The following is a 21,043-nucleotide window of genomic DNA, read 5'->3' as shown; positions in this document are numbered from 1 at the left end:
CAGTGGTTTTTTTGTAAACCGTTTATATGTGTTCGGATCATTCTTCCAGGTTCGCATTCAATCTGTATGTCGTGACAGGTGAGCTGGAAACCTCCTTTAAAGTTCGGTGATCTGAGCACGATTCACCTGTAGTTCTGATCAGTTTAGATTTGGGTAAACGGCTCGTTTAGAGTGGTGCTTTGTGACAGGTGACCGAGGGGAGAAGTGCAATAGTTTGGAAAAAAAAAAAAGTCACGTCCATCCCTCCCTCTCTTTGTCCGTCCTTTCTCCTACTGTCCCTTTTCTTCTGCATCCCCTCACCCCTCGCTGGCTGGCCTTTCTCAAAGATAATTGGAGGCAAAACTCGATATGCTCAATGTCATGGACAGGAATGAGGTCTCACCGGCGTCTGCTGCCACCGTGAAAAAGAAGGCGGTGGGCGGCAGCCACATCAGCGCGCCCAAGGCGGCCCCGTCCAAATGCTCCAGAAGCCCCAGCGGACAGAATTGCTTGAACCCCGGCGCAGCCAGCGGCAGCCCGCCCGGATTGACCAGCGACGTCGTGATGGATGAGTCGGAGGAAGGAGAAGAGGAGTCCAGGTTTCAGCATCCGCGGTTGCGCCAAGCCGGGGGGAGCGGCAGCAGCGGAGGTGGAGGAGGAGGAGTAGGAGGCGGCAGTATCAGGATGAAGAACTTTACGCCAGGAGGGGGAGCCGCGTCCTCGGCTTCCAGGAGAAACTCCAACAAGGAGCTTTGCCTTACGCACACAGAGGACGTTCCCTCCGCCTCACGGCCCACTGCTGCCTCCAGAGCGACCGAGACACCCTGTCCGGGCGATGCTGCCCAACGCGGCGAGACCTGCGGAGCGTCTGGGGCGGAGGCGTCGGAGTCTGCGGTCGGGGTAGAGGTTTCCAACGCGACAGCGGGTGATGGTCGCAGCGGCGTCGCTCCAGCATCCAGCATGAAATGCAACAAAAACGGAGAATGCAGAAGGGACTCGGGTACCGGGAGCCTGCGCTCAATAATGCCCAAGCAGGAGAAGCAGACAGCGGGATCGGGGAGAGCCGAGGACGGAGGCGCTGCCAAGCGGGGAGCCTGTAACTCGACCACCGCCAGTATGGACGGCTCGATCACGCCAGGCGGGTCTCTAACCGGAGGGCAAGGAGGGGAGAGCGCCAACCCGGGCGCCCCCCCCGTGTCCAGCGGTGTGCCTGAGAAAAAGGACTCCAAGGTGTCCTTCTCCAACGCACCGAGCCGGAAAGCCTCCTCCTCGCTGCACGGCCCGACCCAGACTCAGACCCAGCAGCCGAGGAACTCTGTAACTTTCCAGAAACAGGAGGATGGACCGCCGATTGTGCCCGCCGAGGATGCAGAACCTCGGGGCAGCCAAGCCAGCTTCATGCAGCGGCAGTTCAGTAGCATGCTGCAGCCTGGAGTTAACAAATTCTCCCTGCGCATGTATGGCAGTCAGAAAGCAGTCGAGAAGGAGCAGGAGAGGGTAAAATCAGCCGGAAACTGGATTATACACCCTTATAGTGATTTCAGGTAAGAGACAGGGGGGCTGCCATCGGTTGAAGTGATTAGAGGCCCGCAAAGGTCCTCATCTACAACTTACTTCACACCTGAGTGTAGTGGCAGCGCAGGAAACACATGCATTGTTACCGTCCAGCTCTACCTGCGGCTGATTTGTCATTTCAAACGTATCTGCACACAATTGACCAAAGAGACGCCGTCGACACCCCACCACCCCCCTCCACCTCCACCCCACGAAACAACCTGTTGTCAGGCACTTTAGCGAAGAGTGTCCTCTCAAGGTTGTAAACAAATCCTGTTGCGTTCGGAACAATGGCTCGTCTGGAATGCTCTCGCAAGCCAGGCCTGCTATTACATCTCGACTTTTTTTTTTTTTTTTACAGCACGACGCCATTCATCAAAGAAGGCAGCGCTCAGACGAGATTTATTGCTCATCACACAAAAAAAAAAAAAAAAAAAAAAAAAAGAAGTCTTTATTACAATAAGAAGGCGGCTGGTGATCGCGGTAACATCGGCTCTGCGACAGGAGCCGTGCTGACAGGATGTAGGCTAGATGGGAGTGCATGCATGTGTGTACGCGATGCACTCAGTAACGGAATGTCACCTTGAGCCAAGTGTGCGAAAAAAAAAAAAAAAAACATCAAGCGTGCTCGCCGGAGACAGATCCGCCCGAACGACTGCCATTTATTGATGGATGCGCCCTGTTTGACGAGCGGAATAACCCCGTCTGAAGATCCAGCGGCTATTTCGTTATTCAAATGTTTTCGTTTTTTGGGGGGGATAGAAAGAGCGCTCTGTGTGATTAACGTCCTCCCGTGAAAAGCGTTTTATTTGATGGAAGGTGTTGGGGGGTTAGAGAAGCGGCGGGGTTTTTATTAATGTGGGTTGAACCCGGCTGAGGATCAGCACCACAGGGAGTGGACAGCTCCCCTCCTTCTTTCTCGGCACCATTCATGTTTGGCCCACTTGTATCACATAACGCCGAGTCAGATGAGCACTAAAAGCCAAACTTGAAGACAACTGTCCGGATATAATTCGATGACGAGTCACTTAAGAGATCTCTGACACCCACACAATTAGACGCTTCCTTCCCCCCCTCTCCGCCCCCGTCACTCCGTTTCTTATTCTCATTAAGGCTCAGCGGCAAAGTTGCATCAAATATTATCTTCGTGGCGTGTATTTATTTTGCAGGAAGCAGAGCTTGTTGCATAAGTCGCAGTGTAATGACTCAGCGCTGCACCTGTCCTGCAGAGCTTCCTCCTCTGACGGGCTGAAACCTCACTCCTCTTGTCCTCCATCTCCATCTCCAGACCCTTACATCACCACGATTTACGCGATTTGCCTGATAAAATAAACTAAACTCACTCTGGCAACACTTGATTACCAGTTCTCCCCAGCCCCCTGTTCATTGTGCTACTTTGTTCTAAATTGATGCTTAATTATGGTAAAATGTTGCAAATCACATGGATCTGTTGACATCAGGCATTGGGCAACTAATAGTTTTTTAATTTATTTTTACTTTTAGCGTTTTATTCTGCGTTTTTCTGACGGCTTTTTCCTTTTTTCTTGCCATTTTTCCATCAAACATTTCATTTAAGTGTTTACATCTGTTCTATATAACTGCAACAAAAGCAATAGAGTCAAATGTGATTTTTTAAGGACACATTGGCAAGACTAGAACACTAATTTACTGGAACAAACAAAAAAAAAAAATGTTTGGCCAAGTTAAAAAACAATCAGTCTGTTTTATATCTTTGATAGAGGGCTTTCTATTCTGCCCATTTCCCCAAGAAAACCGACTGAGTTTATGCCTTTGAAAAAAAGAAAGATTCTACCTATTTTATCAATTGAGTTCCAAAAATAAAACACAATAAAACACATGCAATGAAGATTACTCCAGAGATGCATCAATCAATTGGCTAATCACTGAACCGGGCAGTTTTCACTAAATTAACTCTGACCGATCACTGGCAGGTCAAATCCAGACAATAACTCCATTAAACGAATCAAAATGGCAGACAGTACAAGATTCGGTCTTTAAACACATACATCTGTGCTTTGATGGACATTGTATAACTTAGTGAAAATCAGCTGAAGGTGTGAATTGTACTTTTGTTGCTTAAATGGAGATAAACTTGCAATTTCTTCCCTTCTTCCTGGAATCAAAAGGACTATCTCTATCAAATGAGCCGAAGCACTACTTTTTGCCTTGATTTGTGTTTTAGACTTTAGGGAAATGCAACTGGTCAAAATTGTAACCAGCAGGTCAGACCTCAGACAGAAAAACGTAGAAATCGTTATTGACCCAAAAAAAGAACAATACAATCTCTCCCTCCCTTTACAAACATAAAAATCAAATAAAAATATGTGCAATTTTCTGGCAGCAGAGATGGTGAACAATGACAATGTGAAAAAAAAAAACTCTAGCAAGGTTAGGTGAAGCAGAATGTATTTTCTTTTAAATCATTGGAAAGACCAGATTTTAAAACACTAAAAGACTGATGTTTTTTTTCCCATTTGAAGTTATTTCATTTCTTAGCTACAATGCAAAATAAAAAGCATACATCAACCATGGCGTTATGACCAATACAGGCACATTGACAGCAACACAATGTGTATTCCTTCTGTCAGAAGCTGGATTAACTTCCTGAGCATTATCAGCTGCAGAAGCTCATCTGTTGCATTGGACCACAAAAGTCAGACTTTGCTCCCAAGTGCATCAGTGAACCTGCCACTGACTCACCACTCTTCCTTACTTTGACCAAAGTTATTAGATATTGATGGAAGTAGATTGGGAACTTTTTAACTTTTTGATAAATTTTTAAGTGATCATAATGTTATGCTTGGTCAGAGTAGCTACTGAGTTTGCTTTACTGATCATAAATATTTGCTTTTCTCAGCAGGGAACAATTAAATATTGCACTTTGCTCCTGGTTTTCCATCCTGAGTTTAAAGCTTTTCTTTTCCTGCCTGATCTGACTCTGTGTTTGTCTCGCTCTTCTTTCCCTCGCTGCGGCACACCCGGCTTTTCTCACCTCTCCAAACGACTCAGGTTCTACTGGGATTTTACAATGTTGCTGTTCATGGTGGGCAACCTGATCATCATCCCCGTGGGCATCACTTTTTTCAAAGACGAAACCACAACGCCCTGGATCATCTTCAACGTGGTCTCCGACACCTTCTTCCTCATGGACCTGGTGCTCAACTTTCGCACCGGAATCATCATCGAGGACAACTCAGACATCATTTTGGACCCTGAAACTATAAAGAAGAAGTACCTAAAAACTTGGTTTATTGTAGACTTTATCTCCTCCATCCCGGTGGATTACATATTCCTCATAGTGGAGAAAGGGATCGACTCGGAGGTGTACAAGACGGCTCGGGCCCTGAGGATTGTCCGCTTTACCAAGATCCTAAGTCTTCTGAGGCTGCTGAGGCTCTCCAGATTAATACGCTACATTCACCAGTGGGAAGAGGTAAGAACACATTTGTAGAGTTGCACTTATTGATTATAATGCTGACAGACACAGGAGACAGCGTGTCCCTTGTAGTTTAGGATAAGAGGTCTCTGATTTGTCTCCAATATGCCGGTTCTGGCTCTCGACCAAGTGGACAATCTGCCTCTCAATCTGCTCCAAGTAGCCTGCGCTCCTTCACCTGAAGGCAGCTTTATTGATGCTGTCACTTGCTAACCTGAGAAAAACAAGTTCCTGACAAATACAACAATAAAAGGAATTTGGAGTACTGACCAAAAAAAAAAAACAGGGTCGATTGCACATCTGCCTCGGTGACCTTGCAGTCCTGCCCGTGGCATCAGGCAGTCTAATAAGCAGCCTATTATCAGGGCAAACATAGTTAATCAATTAAGGCACCACAGGTGGAGCAGCAGAGGTGGAGGATAATGATAATATTCAGCACTGCAGGGGCGATTGGCTGTGATTAGACATGTCACAAATTAATTACAAACTGCACCACCGCTCAAATGACCGGGCAATTTATAGACCCAAATATGAAAAACTACATTTTGGGAACATATGTAAATCAAACAAAAATAAACAAATGCTGTAAGGGAACGAGTGTGACGTACACTAGTTAGCTAGCAGTTGTTTTGCAGAGCAAATTCCTTGTTGGAGTTTTCTGTTAAATATTTGTGACGTGCTTGTAATACAAAAGCAACACAACTAAAAATACGACTCATCTATAGATTAGAAATTATTGTCTTTGAAAAAGATATTTTTTAAAGAATTGTCACAACAAGGTCAAATGACAATAAAACAAGAACAACACAACTTAACAAAGAAAGCTGTTTGGAAGATTCTTACTGAGCAGGATTTAAAAATCATAATTAGAAGAATTTCTGCTTCTAGAAATACACAAAATGCTCAAAAGAGTTTTCTACAAAAACTTTTTGTCCTGATATGATTTCAGGGAGGTGGTGGTCTATTACAAACTCATTGTGTATTTGTAACAGACTTTCACCTGCAAGGGTCTTGAATGTTCAAACATAAAGAGACTCCACAGATTTATATCTACATTATTCATATTAATAGACCCTAAACATGGGTTATATGCCTTCTCTCGCAGATTACATTTATTTTGGAATGAGGATATTCAGTTTTAATGTTTTACCTGCAATATTTCCATTAGCAAACAAATATTTGTTAGTTTCTAGTAGAAAACATGAGGCCAATTCCGCTGAGTGGCAATAATAAAAATCAAACTTTATAAAATATAAAGTTATGTGTTTCCACTGGTAATTGCTCTTAAACATATTCTCCAGCACAGTCAGTAGGTCTGGTGAATGCAAACCAATTAAAATATCAATTTAAATCATTTCAATACAATTCAGTTAATTTTTTAAAGAAGCAAATGTCATTTCAAGGCACAAGTTATTTCAATTTAGCCTAAATGATCCTACTCACCTAACAGTGCATAAAGCTCAGTCAACTTGCAGGTTGGTAGCTTATTCCTCTGTTTTTCAAATGAGATTTTAAAAAGGCATTGTTACATGAAGGAGAGGTTTGACTGGTTGGTGACTGTATTTCCTCATGAATTCAGAATCTCAAGTTAAAAATAAGGCAAGAACACAAAGTATTGCAACTTTTAAAATTGTCAACACTACTGATTTATTTTCTTTCTTGACCCTACATTAAGAAAATTGTCTTCACCAGGAAGCTCCACAGGCAGATATTTCAAGAGAAGACGTGAAAAGTCATTAAATTTTAAGTTGCACTAGGAGTTATGGGCAGAACGGTGTTCCTCCTTGGGGTACGTCCTTCTTTGAAGGAGAGCCTCAGTCTGGGACACAAGCGGTCTGGTGGAGTCATGAGATCACTCCACTCTTCGTCTGTGGCACCGTCGGCAGGCCGGCGTTGGCATTTTGCAGCAGTGAACGGCACAGTGGGGCTCTGCTGCTCACTTGACCTTTGGATAATTGGATTTCTGAAGATATGATGTGATAGCACGCACATTGATACACAACCAGGGTTGCATGAAGGGAACTGATACAAGGCATGCATGGGAAATGAGGGAAGATTAGATGTCGAGTCAGTTGCTGAGATGGTGCAGGAGATGGTCAGGTCATATTTCTGGTTTTTGAATTCATCTTCTCTGTGCTACATGGAGGATTTGGCCAATTGGGCTGGAAGCAGTTTTTAGTCTTTCAAGCATTTTAGAGCTGTCCATGGCACTGAACGTCTTCAGCAAGTAAGAGAACACAGCTGCGTGCAGCACAGTGTCACCTCGTGCGTCCTGATGAAACACGACCACGCTCTCCATTTTTTCAGTTCCTGACTGATAGAAGCTGACAGTGAAAACCTCGTAAAGGTTAAAGCTGCATTTAGAAAGATCAGTGCATGTGATTCATGTCCAGTTTTGTTCTCCTTCACTCCCATCACCAAGTATCACTTCTCTGTGCGGCACTGAGTAAGAAGTGACCCACTTCCTTTGGAGTCGACTCCGTCAGACAGTCACACGTGTTTTCCTGCGAACGGAGGCTGTCAGCGTCACATGTTTACACCTCTCGCTAAATTATTTTTGCATCCAGGCAAACTAAGCAGCGTCACGGCAGGCGAGATTTCTCCGGGTCATTTGGGGATGATTAGATGATTGACCTAACGCGCTTCTCAGAGGCTGAGGGTGATTGATGCTTGAGACGACCAAGACTATCAGTTCTCCAGGATCACGATGGTCCCTGTCCATCACTCTGTGGATGAGTGCAAGTCTATGTGCTGACATATCTGTCTCTGCCGTTAGTTGGATCGCTGTGCTGACTGGCTTGCGTGAGTGCATCATGGCAGTGTCTGGAGCTTGTGTGTGATGGAGACTCTGACTGATGTAACGTATCTCTGTGTGAAAAGTGTCCTGCCTGCTCCTGCTGCGTTTGTGCTAGGACTGACGGTCCATCACTTCCTCTGATCATTAATCAAACCTGCCGTGATCCAGAATAGTTGAATGTGATGCCAGTTTATAAAACAGAGACTGAAGGCTCTCAGTTTCATTTACTCTGACTTTCCTTTCCTTATACTTCAAATGTGCTTTCACTCCTATTCGCGTTTTATGGTCACACTCCAGATCTTCCATATGACCTACGACCTGGCCAGCGCGGTGATGCGGATCATCAACCTGATCGGCATGATGCTGCTGTTGTGCCACTGGGACGGCTGCCTACAGTTCCTGGTCCCCATGCTGCAGGACTTCCCTTCAGACTGCTGGGTCTCCCTCAACAAGATGGAGGTACGTGTGAGAGAGAGAATCAGGTTTGTACGAAAAGTGTCAAAGCCAACAATAACGGAATAACTCATTTAAACTATGAGAGGAAAAAAACTGCACAAAACCAGGATGTCTGATTCTTATACATCTGCTAAAGGGTGAAAAAACATCTATTATGCAAAAGGTTTTTTTTCTGTGATGAGACAAATGACAAAAAGCAGTTTGTCATTGTGCAGTGAGGAAAATTAGATGGTTTTCAAAACCTTTTACACAAAAAATTTAGAAGTTGTGACTTGTTTTTACTTTAGTATGAGAGAGTCGCCCCCAAATAAAACCTTAATAACCACAACCAATGACCTTTAGAAGTCAATATATTCTCAAATAATTTACATTTGTGCAACTTGACATTTCGTTATTCTTATTAAACATTAGTGTACAAACAAAATAATTTTTTTCAGATGTTTAAAAAAGTGCTCACTCCTTCAAAGGAGTGAGAGACATTATATACATATTTAATCCTGCATAGAAGAGAGAAAACTGACGATAAATTAATATTTAATTGAAGTACTTTGTTCTATTTGGACATCCTGGAGAAATATGGGTTTAAACTCATCAATAAAAGCCCAGAATTAATATGACATTCATGTCAATGATAGTGAAACTTTAAAGGTAGAACAGGGTCAATTTAAAATTCACCTTTATGGACTTCCATGTAACAAACACTGATATTCAGTTTCTTCAGTTTGAGAGAAAAAGCTCAGAACTGGATGTACAACCTCAGATTAAACTGTGTCTGCTTGAAACTGGAAGTAGGAGTATTCTGCATTTTTCAGTACAAATTTATTATACAGCCAGCAATACAATGCATGCAGTAGGATCCCTGAAGTACATTTAACCTCGTGTCACTGCCTGAAAATTCAGGATCTTAATTCTTAACAATGAATATTATAATGAGCACCATTAAAAGAGACAAAAATCTCTTCCATATGCACCTGCTTAGCATTACATTGCTTGGTAGCATACATTATTAGTCTGGCTGATGTTTGTGGCTCATATACTCCCACTTCTCGAATGGAGAAAATCCCTCATAACACCATGTTTTGCGGTGCCGTTAAGCCCGTGTGACAGAGAACAGTCGAAGTTTGCCAGTGAAGAAGCACAGAAAAGGAAGCTAGAGATTTAAGCGCACCTCTCGGTCCCCCCTGCGTCTCCACTTCAGCGCCGTGGGGTGATGACAGGAAAGATAAAAGGGGGAAACAGAGGGATGTGGGGAATATGGGCCGGCAGCTGGGCTCTTTGTTGCCATGTCTCTCTCGTGGAGATAAAAGCCGGTTGTTTATAGGCCTGTCTGTCATGGCTGCCTTTCACTGTGCAAAGGAAGACCACACCAACCCGAGCATGAGGCGGTTGTCCAAATTGTTTTGTAAACTGATCGAGTCCTGCTTCAAGTCCACTCTGAGTCGGGCAAGACTCCTCGTAAATTTCCGTGTTGAAGTTTTTCTGGCTGAGACTTCTGACTCTCTGCTTTAGGGTCTACAGGAAGAGACGTAATCTGACAGCAGGTCCTGCATAAGTGTTTGTAATGCATGAAATACTGATATGTAGAAATTATATTTTCACTAAAATTGATTTAGTATGATGTTTTCATTCATGGGCTGTTTGATTAGTCTGTTAATCTGCACAAAAACGGCACTGACAGAGGACTCAGAGGGTGGAAAGATGTCATGATTTGTAGTTTTTCGTAGATTATTTAGGAGAATTGAAATGTAGGGTCATTTTTTGGTGAATAAATTCATAAATTGGGAGTTTACAACAAGGACTTCCTTGGTGCAAATCCCAGCTGGTGCCTTTTGCATACTTCATCTCTTCACATCCACAAACCTTGAAATAATTGTTTCACATTTCTCACATTTGAATTCAATCCTACACCTAGTTAACACTTCCAGGGACTACCTTTGACTATAATTAGAGCACTATAATAGCTTTGACTATAATGGAGGCTCAGTGAGACTGGATGGAGCGCACATCTAGACATAAATGATAAATGCAGATGTGTTTCTCAAATGGAAACACATCTGGAGGTTGACTGGTCCATTCTGATACAGTCTTTGATTTAAAGCCTCCAGTTGCAGTTTTAACTGCATGTTTAGGGTTGCGGTCTTTTATCATACTGTTTGAAGTTTTTTTTTTTCCAGCCTCTAACAGGCTTTCTTGTAGGATTGCCCTGTATTTAGCTCCTTTCATCGTCTCATCTCATCTGCTGACAAAACAACAAAAATATTCCTCCAGCTCAAAGGCTTCTGCAGAACATCTGGATTTATATAAAATTAAATAATTTACTATATAAGTGATTTCTGAAGGCAAGTTGATGAACCTAGGATTTTTTGCATGGGTATCAGTAATAAGGGATTCTAAATGAAAATGCACACCACACTGTTTATTTTTTTCTTATATACATCTTTGGAAAAAATTGAGAGACCACTTAAAAGGATCAGTTTCTATGATTTAACATGTTAAGGTACATGTTTGAGTAAAATGAAGATTGTTCTTTTATTCTATGAACTACTGACACGTCTGAAAGTCAAAGCAAAAGTTCAGTATTTATTTGCAGAAAATGAGAAATGAAAATAACAAAAAAGATGCAGCATTTTCAGACCTCAAATAATGCAAAAAAAACAAGTTCATATGCACAACAATACTAATAAATTTGTGGTTTTCAATGGAGTTTCAATGGAGTTGTCAGACTTGTACTATTTGGACATTTTTCTTTGCACACAGTTTCTTTGAACATATTTTTTCACTTCTCACATATGAACAAATACATAGAATCTCACTGTAAACAATTTGTAATTTGAAAGAGAAAATGACCAGCTGTGTCACACTTTCATGCCGTATTTATTTTACTTAAATTATATATCAAATCAAAGCTTCCCCAGTAATAATTTCTCATGCTTGACTTGTACATCTGAGTCTCTTTGGATATAACCTTGTGCTGTGAGAGTTTAAAGAAGTGGATGCTAAAGTTTGCAGTGGACAGGTCACTGACTCCTCTGTCGCTCTCTTCGCTTCATAATCAGAGAGCGTCTCCTGAGAGCCATTGCTCTCAAACGAAAGAGACGCCGTGGCTCGGTTCAGGCTGCGGTGGAGCCACCAGAGACCACCTTCCTATTGAGTGCCTGACAACTTGTGACATTAGCTATTGTGCTGGAGCCGGCCCTTCATCCAGCCCTGCTGCCCCCAGCGGCTCAGGAAGTGACAAGCTCAGACGCAGGAGCCATGGAGGACTTTTAGAACAACCTGTCCTCAAATGACGTCCACCAACCAGTTAATGAAATCTGTCAAGCTTCTCCTGGCTCAGGCAGTAAAGGTTGTTTTCAACCTGCACCCTAAAATCAGTGCCATGAAAGAGTGGCTGCATCAGCATGTGTTTATGACGTAAAGCACTTTGAAATGCCTTGCTGCTGAAATGTGCTATACAAATGAAATTTGATTGATTGATCAACATGCAAAGATAACTCAGATTCTATTTGTTAAGGAACAAAACTTTCCAAACCACCTTTGTGCTACCTGAGAAAGTAATTGCCTCTGAACTTAATAACTTGTCGTGCAACTCTTGGTAGTATGCAAAACTTCAAGCATAACTGGCAAGAAATCTTTTACACCAGGAACTTAGACTCACTCTTCTTTATTATTTTAAAGAGGGGGCTATGTAGTTTCAAGGCTCCTGGTGCCGTTTTATACCAGAGACTACAGCTGCCATCAGCTTTTAAGAAAATAGAGTGAAAATCAAAAACAACTTGAAAAACTGTAACTTTACAGCATAGTTGTGTAACATGTTGAAATTGTCCCCTGTCTCTTTAAGAACATCCTACCCTTTCTGATCCTCCCCCTTCAACACTTCATTACAGCAATGTCCATCGACAGCGCTCCCATTTAAAACTACTGGGAGCGTTGTAGTTTCTTTCTTATCGTTGAATCATAAACAGCGATCTTGTGTGAGGAAAGTGCAACCTGCAGTTCACTAGATGTTGTTCTGGGCTCCTTTGTGAACTCCTGGATGATTCATCAATGCACCTTTGGGGTAAAATTGGTTGGAAAGCAACTCTTTGAACGGTTCACTAATATTCCATGTTTTTTCCTTTTTTTAGTTAATGGCTCTCACTGTAATTTTCTGCAGTCCCAAAACCTTAAAAATGTCTTTAAAATTTAAAAAGTGTCAGTAACTTTGGTCTTCTTTTGTTCTTGAATTGGTTTAAATTGGAGTCTGGTGTTGTGAGGTACCTGTTTTTATTGTCAGACATGTTATGTTTAAATTATTTCTTGGGGAGTCATAGTTAATTCATGATTTAGCAAGCTCAGACAATACATTCTCACAAGGTAATTCGGATATATTTTACAAAAATGGCTAATTGAGAATTAAATTTTGCATCTACTCAGATTTTCTCCTTATGACACGAACATTTCTTTCATAGAGTAGAAACAAGAATACTTGGTTAATTAGTCTCTCCAAATTGCTTGTTGGTGAGTGCATGGTGGCTGGTTCTGTGTTTCTGTTGCCCAACCTGTTCCGGGTTCAATGGCAAAAATAAGTGAGTGTAGACAATGAAAGGATGGATTTGAAACATTACCGGATGATGGCAAAACCAGAAGAAATCTATTCATTTGAAATACTTTTTGAGACCATATCTAAAATTTTACTAGTCTCAAATATCATTGACATGATGAAGTGAGGTAGTGAGTTTTACTTCCCCAGAGAGACAACAGAAATGATTTAGACAGCAGCACTGACAGACACTGACAGGGCGTCAAGTTTCAGCTGTGTAATTACAACTCTATGTGCACCCATCCTCCCATGCATCTTCATCACAGAGACATCTCTTCCCCATTATTCCCTCTGCCATCAGCAGGAGGGGCTTCAACACAGGGTGGTCTGCAGATCAAGAAACAATCGCTACGTATGTCGGTAAATCACTTTATTTACACGCAGCTATTATTTTGGACCAGACAGCAGTACTGCAGGTCTGCTGTGCTTTGCAGACCTGATTAACACACTCACTGGTGTCAGTAACAAAGTGTAGACAAGAGAAAATACAAGTTGGTGTTTGACCTAAACAAACAAATAAGAACTAAGGGAGCCTATTTGCTTCAGAGTGGGAGAAAAACCCCCTCTTCGCTAGGATTTCTACTGTCGAATCTCAGCTGTTTGCTTGTATAAAAACTGAAAAACAAAGAACCCTGGTTTCTTCACTCTGGGATTTAAAAAAAATTATGTTAGTTATTTCTCTGAAGAAGCTCTTCATGGCTAAAAGAAACATTGCCACGCCATCGTTTGCAGTGCAGGTCAGAAGTTAGCTGAAGAATTAGCATAAATGCCATCAGTCAGGGGCTTTTAATGATGCACTTCCTTTTAAGTGATTCAGTGATTGTACCGTGCACCACTTCAATTCATTTTGAAAACCAGAATTAGGTGCAGAATTTTTTATTTATTGTGGGTTTATTTCTAAAATTATACAAGTCACAAGATTTAGACTTTTAAAAACCTTATTCCTCAGCCATCAACATTCACGCTGCTTAACTGTCGACGACTCTTTTTCTTGTGCTATTTTGTGCGTTTGTACAGATTTGAATGCTTCCAAAATGTTTCTTATTATAATACTTTTACATCCAATGTTTATATTTACTGCAGTGCTTCTAATTTTGTGAAGCCACTTAAGTGTAATCTTGCTCGAGTGTGCACTGCAAAGTTTCATGAATGTCAATAAAATCTATGTCCATAGCAAGTTAAACCTCAGCTGCGTTTAACTTCTTTTGTAGAAACCAACAAGCTTCTTGAAGGCTTATCGGTGGACATTGGACCAATTCTTATAAGAAATGATAGATTACTGAAAGTTATTGAACATTTATAGGCAACCAGCCAGTCTAAATGATCTCTACCATTTCTGCTAAGAAGAGTGGTTAAATATTCAGTCTGAATTATGCAGGGACTACATCAGCTACAAGAAGTGTGTGGTCTAAATTACAACAAACATTAGTGGGAGTTTTTATCTTTCTCAGTCTTATTCTGAAGTTTGTAGGTATGTATTTGAACCTTTAAGAACAGAAAATACAGTGACCTTTATTGCTCTAAAACCATTCCACCCTGGGAAAGGAATGATTCTAGTAAATTATTAAAAGGCCCAAACTGACCTGACATTCATGTCCAAGACTACTGTTTGCCAACTTCTTACTGGACCAGTAGGTCAAATGGCTACTGAAAGCTTTGCTGCCACTTTGTATGGAAGCTGCAGGGCCAAGTTTGACATTTTCTCAAAACTTTGAGCGTGGTGGTTTTGCTGGAATTTTTTTATATAACATTAAATGATCCTTTTTGTTAAAACACACCCAGACCAGATGGTTTTGAAAGTGTTAAGTTTTGAAACAATGGGCATTACTATGGTGGCAACCTGCTGTTTCCTTTTACAGATAACACAGTCTGTCCTCTCTATCCTCTCCTGATGTGTCTGTGTTTCCCATCAATCATAGGAAAATACCTGTTTCAGAATAATCTGCTGCAGAGGAAGCACAAAGAGTGAACTTTCACCACAAGGATGCTCTTCCTTCCAGATTCAGTATAAGGACATTTCTCCACCCACACTATAAAGATCCCACACACTGCGAGACAGGCGAGTGAAAAAGAGTCTGGAGACAGCGCTGACTTTTCAATAAACTCAGATAAGCCTGTGTAAACTAAATTATTGGCTTATGGCCTCATGACTGGGAGAGAGGCTTTGTTACTTGTGTAGGTATCAGTTCAGCTTATCAGCCTCCAAGCTCAGACATAATTAGACATAATTTCATCCTTTTTTTGTTTACATAAAAAAGAATAGGAACCTTTTATAGTTTTATACCAATTATTGCATTGTGGGCTTGAAACAGTTTAGGGTAAAGGAGATTTGTGGCTATGAGGTAAAAATAGTGGAAGATTGATTTGGTAAAAGCAGTATCCATCCAAGTTTGATTTGGAGAGGAAACAGAGAGGGCAAGTGTACAAATAAACGTGTTTTCTAATTTCAGTAGCAATTTTTCCACAGAAAAAGTTTTAGAACTGTTCAAGTCATCTTTATCGGAGCACGTGCCAAGAAGTCCACATCTAGAAAAGATGCAGAAAAACTCCAGTTTAAAAAAAAATGTGAGAAAAATTAAAGTGTTTGAGATTCATTTATTTTTGAGATTCTTTTCCTTTGACATTTAAAAAAAAAACACCATTAAAACATTAAAGTGCAAAGCTGCAAGCTGAAGTTGGATTCACCTGATGTCATTTTGAACCTGCAGAGAACAACGATTAGTTCCATAAAGGTTTCTTAAGCAATGGATAAAAGAGCAACATGCTGGATTTAAAAAAACAAACGACATGTTAATTCCATCTTTAGGTTTAAACCCTTCACTCGAACAGACTGAGACCAAAGATAAAGAGGTAATCAAGCTCAAAAGATATCCTCAGAGACGCTGTGATGTTGTATCAATGACCTTGATGAAAGTAACTAACTTCTCTTTGAATTTATGCAGATTAGAGCAAAGTTTTAGCACAATAAGCATCTTTTCCTGAGATGTCTATTGATTTTTGACCAGACAATGAGCGCTGTCTCCAGCATACATTGCAGACGCTGACCTGTCACAAGCTGGTAATGCTTGGACAATTTTAAGCAACGACCCTGTATTCAATTTAAAAGATAAGTGATAAGCATCTATCTGAGGTTAAAGATTGTTGAGTCAGCAAATAGGCCAACCAATCATAACTTTTCAAAATCTTTGTGGGAAAAGGCTTGAATACTTTTTTCTGCACTGAATAAAGCCATAAATGAACAATCTGTATTGGCAGACATCTTTGTGTATTGGCTGCTTTTCTATAAGTACTGAGATTAGATTAGATCGATACTGTTTCTGTGGTGCAATTAATTGCGAAAATTATTATTGACTGCAATAAAAATCTTCTGAAGACATTTACTGTAAAAATACAACTTTTATTTTAATCATATATGGATATGTAAAACCAGACTGTCCATTTTAAGCTTTAAAGTTTCCTTGTTGCTCCAGTTTCTTTCTGATTTATCTTACATCCATGTCCTCCACTTAGAGTGAGAGCTGATGAGACCAGAAGCAAAGCAATCTTGACTTTTTACAGTCTATGTTACTGATTGTCGCTAAATGTCTAGCAGACTAAAAGCTTTTAAATTTGGTGATTTGTGAAATTTTGCTTCCTTTGCTGTTGCTATAATGTTGCAAGGAGGACGCTGGATATTTTTAAAACTTTTACAACATCACAGTGAAATTGAAGATGAGCAGCTCGTTCAGAGTCTAAGTTAAATGTGCATATTAACTGAGTCATGCACATAAAATTTAAAGGCATAGAGCAACACTTTCTGCATTTTCATCAATGCAGAAAGTATTGATGAAAATACTTTCTGCCGACTGAAATCCCCAAAACAATATTTTATTAGCAATACATTAGCTTTTAGGAGTTGAATCCAAATCCTTCTCCTCTACTCTTCTATAATATTCAGCATATCGAGTCCAGAACAAACAGGGATGTCTCATATGAAGTCTGAAAATTGAAAGCATTTTTGCCGGACCGCATGCAGTACAGTGATGTTGCAGCTCACACAAAGACAATCTTTAGAGCTCGGCGAGATGAATGCAAAGCCCCCTCTGTCATCTGGCAGGTTCAAACAGCCTCTGTGCCGCTAATGGAGATGTTGATTACTGGCAAAGCAAAGGATGGCTCCTAAACTGAGATCCCAGAGGAGAACGGTTGAGACTTAGGTGGATATGGAGTCTCTCCTGCTCTCAATGCTGTGCTATTTCAGAATCAAAGTGCTCACCATTCATATATTATTCAACATGGTTCACTCCACTGTTTCTCTTACTGGTCTCAAACTCACCATTTACTCCCTGCCCACTTGGTGGAGCTCTATGAATTGTTGGAGTTCCCAGGATCCTTTACTGGTATGTAGTGGCCCAGTATCACTCGGTGGGCCTTTGGTGTTGCTTTGACTCAGACCTTTATGTGGAACATGATTCTCACTTAAAACTTGTGCGTTTTTTTTTCTTCCCTGATCGCTGGGAAAAGTTGTAATTTTTAATTACTCTATTACTGGTTGAGTGGAAAAAGTTACAGAGACGATCAATACTTGTCTGACACAAAGCAGTGGATCTTGAAAAACAAACATCATGGCTCCAGTGAAATATGGTCAGCCTTCCCTGGGGTAGGGAACCAACTAAAATGACTTTCAAGTACATATTGACAAGGTCAAAGGTCAGTTCATGTGTACTTCTTAAAACTACTGATCAGAAAGAACACAAAGCCAAATGAAAGCTTTTTCACAGCTTTGTATTTGGTTTGGTTTTCACATGTGCCAGTATTTGTCACATCAACTGGTTTTTGTGAAGATAAGTGAACAAAACAACAACAACAAAAAACCCCCAAATGAAATGTAATCTGATTTACGTTGAAAAGGTTCAGCGTTGTGTTAAAGCAAATGTTGTGTGAGGAAAAACAAAGCTGAAGAAGTTTAGTTTGTGTTGTAAAGATGTTGCATTCATCGCTTGTTCTCAACCTTGTTAACGCCTCTTTGTAAATCACAATCGGAAGTTTGTTTTCCGAGCCTGGACTCTCCGAGCAGCGCGGCCCGGTGGCCGCCGCACGCCTGTCTCTGCCTCCAGTAGATTCCTTCTCACAAAGCTATGAAAGGGCATATTTAATGACCTCTCATTATCATCTCTCTGAGGAAATCATTTCCAAACCGCCTCAACTTCACTGATTAGGCCTCGAAGGATTTTGTTGATGTTGTTTCCACTTCCTCCGTCTTCCCCTCTAATGCAACACAGTCCCGCAAGTTCTCATTTGTGTGAATGCTCTCTTCCATGACCCGACTGTCCCCAAAGAGTTACTTAAGCTGTCCTCTCTCCGCACTCACTCTCTCTTCAAACATGTCATTTCGCTTTATTGAACTGCTTGTTTGTCCTATTTGTCTTCTCTTTCCACAGAACGACACTTGGTCAGAACTCTACTCCTTTGCAGTTTTCAAGGCAATGAGCCACATGCTGTGCATCGGTTACGGCCGGCAGGCCCCAGAGAGCCTGTCAGATATCTGGCTGACGATGCTGAGTATGATCGTGGGAGCAACCTGCTATGCTGTCTTTATTGGTCATGCGACAGCTCTGATCCAGTCCCTGGACTCATCCAGACGACAGTATCAAGAAAAGGTGAGGGAGCAACCGCGCCCCATGCCCCATTTACTTTTTAAAAAATTATTATTTTTGTATAAAAAACTCCACCTCAAAACCTGTTTACGTCGCTTCTTTTTTCTCAAGTGTTACGACTCGTCTAGGGGCGGCCAGGTCATAACACCAAGGATCCATCCTCTTCAGATCTCAAGCAGCAAACACACATGAAGTTGAACATTTTATAATGTTATTTATTTTAAAAAGATGTATCTTTGGTTTGAGATGTTACAACAAAGGGAGCATATGGCTTCAGAGTGAACTAATGCCGAAAACAACAAACAAAAGGAAACCATCTGAATATTAACCAACTTACCAAAGTAAAAGTTAAAAAAACAAATGACAAAAACTTACCTCCCTAACTAAGAACAACAGGAGAAAACTAATGAAACATAAATGGCAGCTCACTCCTACAAACTCCAGGACTTTACATAATTTTACAGATGAAACAGTGTGGCTGGTTGAGATGAGCTGAGGATGGATGACAGGAAGTGCGTGTCTTCAGCTTTTATATCCGTCACCTCCGGGAGGCCACCAATAGGACGTCTCCATCGTCTTCCGGGAACCAATCAAAGACAGGGACCTACACACTCAAATTTGCATAATTACGAGCCAGTCGGAACACAAGAAAGGAAGATTTGAGATTTGCGAAAAGCGCAGAAACGTTTAGCCTGGCATCAATTTATGAAGTTGATTAAATATGATAAATAGCAGACTACCTGAAAACCTCTGACCTTTCCACAGCATAACAGAAAAGAAGTTGTTTTATTTTACTTTTTGTCAAATGCACAGCAGTCATCTGTAGTACTCAAATTTGTCATGGATTTATTGCCTTTGGCTCAGTAAGTTATTAGTTTTCGGATAAGAGGAACTCTGGAGAGAGAGGGAAGTGAACAGTTGTTTGAAACACATAACCAGTTCCTATACATACACCAGATATCTTTTTTTTTTTGCTTGATGTGCACATAAAATTAAGTATGATAACAATAGTTTCTCAGGAATGTTTGACCTGGTAATGCTTGATTTTTATGCTTCAGGTTTAATGTTTTTGTGTCGCAGAGAGAAAGGTTTTGGTATTTCCCAACTGAAAATGTCACTAAATTTAACATCAGTAATACAAATTGAATATTTATCCAAAACACAGTCCAATCGCTGCTTTACCAGTGTAACATGTAACGTTTCTTCTCCTAATAATGTTGGGGAGAAGGAATGAAATTACAAGTTTTAATTTAATAATAATAATTAAAACTTTCATTTACTTACTTTCATTTTTTTTAAATTCTCTTCTCTCTGATTGGTGATCTAAGTTATTATTATATACATATTTTTTTACAAATGAATAATTAGTGACACTAATAAAAGCCAAACCCACCATAGTTATTCCAGACTCTAAATTCAGCAGAAAAATGCAACACCGACTAACCAGAGCAATTTGTTGGGCTATGACCCCAACCCCACATTTATCTCATTCTCGCTGTGAGGTAGTATTTATCATGCACAGCTGTTTCTGTCTTTTGAAACCAAGCCATGCTGCTGGGTGCTGCAGCAGTGGCCTGTGGCGCTCGCAGCTCAGCCTCTCTGTTTCCAAGCAGAGTCTGGTTCGCTAGTGAGCAGGAGCCGCGCTGCTGCCTGTCAGCAGCCAATCAGAGGCTGCGGGTGTGTTTGGCCAGGTAGAGCCATGCTGCCAGGGGCTGAGCATACAAAAGCTGTATGAGTGTGAGTGCGTGTGTGTGTGTGTGTGGGTGCGGTGCGCCCACGCTATTATGTCCCCTTGGGCAGCAGTAGAACTGATGAGGCAGCAGACCCTTGTGTCCTGCCAATGTCATCCTGAAGGTGACGTAAGCAAGCATGGCTGCCTTCCTTTTAGTCTCTTCCTGATAACTCCCAACCCACACCACACACTGTCTTAAGCTTTTCTACTTCATGTGATATCATCCGCCTCCTGTCCGTATCTCCGTCACCTCGATGTCTCCACCTGGTTTTCTGCTTTATCGCTGTCCTCCATCACGCACCCTTCTCACCTCCTGATTTGAATTTTTGTCTGATTTCTCGTCTTCTGCATCCTCTGTCCTCTCTGCTGGTGGTGTCCTTGAAAGGTGCAGAGCTGCTGCTGTACGGCTGCTACAGGGAGTGAAGCAAGGGGGAGGGGAAACCTGTGGGAGAAGGAGTCCTGGATATTTGAGGGCTGTGTCTTTTACATTTTAGTTGAGGGTTTTTTTTATATCCAGCTATTGTTGTTAGAGACAACTGTAGTACAATAAAATGGTCAATATATTAGTTTGTAGAGAGAAATTATGAAATAAAGCAACTCAGGATGGTGAATAATGGTGAAGTGGAAGGAAAATAAAACAGTTTTATTTTTTTCCCCAGCTAGTTTGGCACTTTAAGCTTTTAGTTCAAATATTTGTGAGATTTAAAAGTTTGATCAGCGAGACAACATATAGGATCAGCTTTATATCATGAATTTGTGTTAATTTTTAAAGAATAGACTGCTGAATCAACCCTCATTTCTTCCCATTTTGCTTTTAAACCACGAAACCTTCATGTGATATTCTGTAATG

General features: G+C 41.2%; 1 protein-coding gene across 1 annotated transcript in view; it reads left to right on the top strand.

The window, feature by feature from the left end:
- The window catches only part of LOC129362093 (potassium/sodium hyperpolarization-activated cyclic nucleotide-gated channel 2-like), a 36,327-nt gene continuing 15,284 nt past the window's right edge, over window positions 1–21,043 (top strand). Inside the window, exons 1-4 of the mRNA XM_055033431.1 lie at window positions 1–1,523; window positions 4,564–4,987; window positions 8,085–8,246; window positions 18,246–18,464. Coding sequence (XP_054889406.1) covers window positions 349–1,523; window positions 4,564–4,987; window positions 8,085–8,246; window positions 18,246–18,464 — 1,980 coding nt within the window. The 5' untranslated portion in view covers window positions 1–348. The remainder of the gene's footprint in view (window positions 1,524–4,563; window positions 4,988–8,084; window positions 8,247–18,245; window positions 18,465–21,043) is intronic.

This window comes from Poeciliopsis prolifica, unplaced genomic scaffold, assembly GCF_027474105.1.
Source record: "Poeciliopsis prolifica strain line A6 unplaced genomic scaffold, Auburn_PproV2 SCAFFOLD008, whole genome shotgun sequence".
NCBI classification, from domain to species: Eukaryota; Metazoa; Chordata; class Actinopteri; order Cyprinodontiformes; family Poeciliidae; genus Poeciliopsis; species Poeciliopsis prolifica.
Note: the sequence above shows the minus strand (reverse complement) of the source record. Positions and strands in the feature narration are given on the sequence as shown.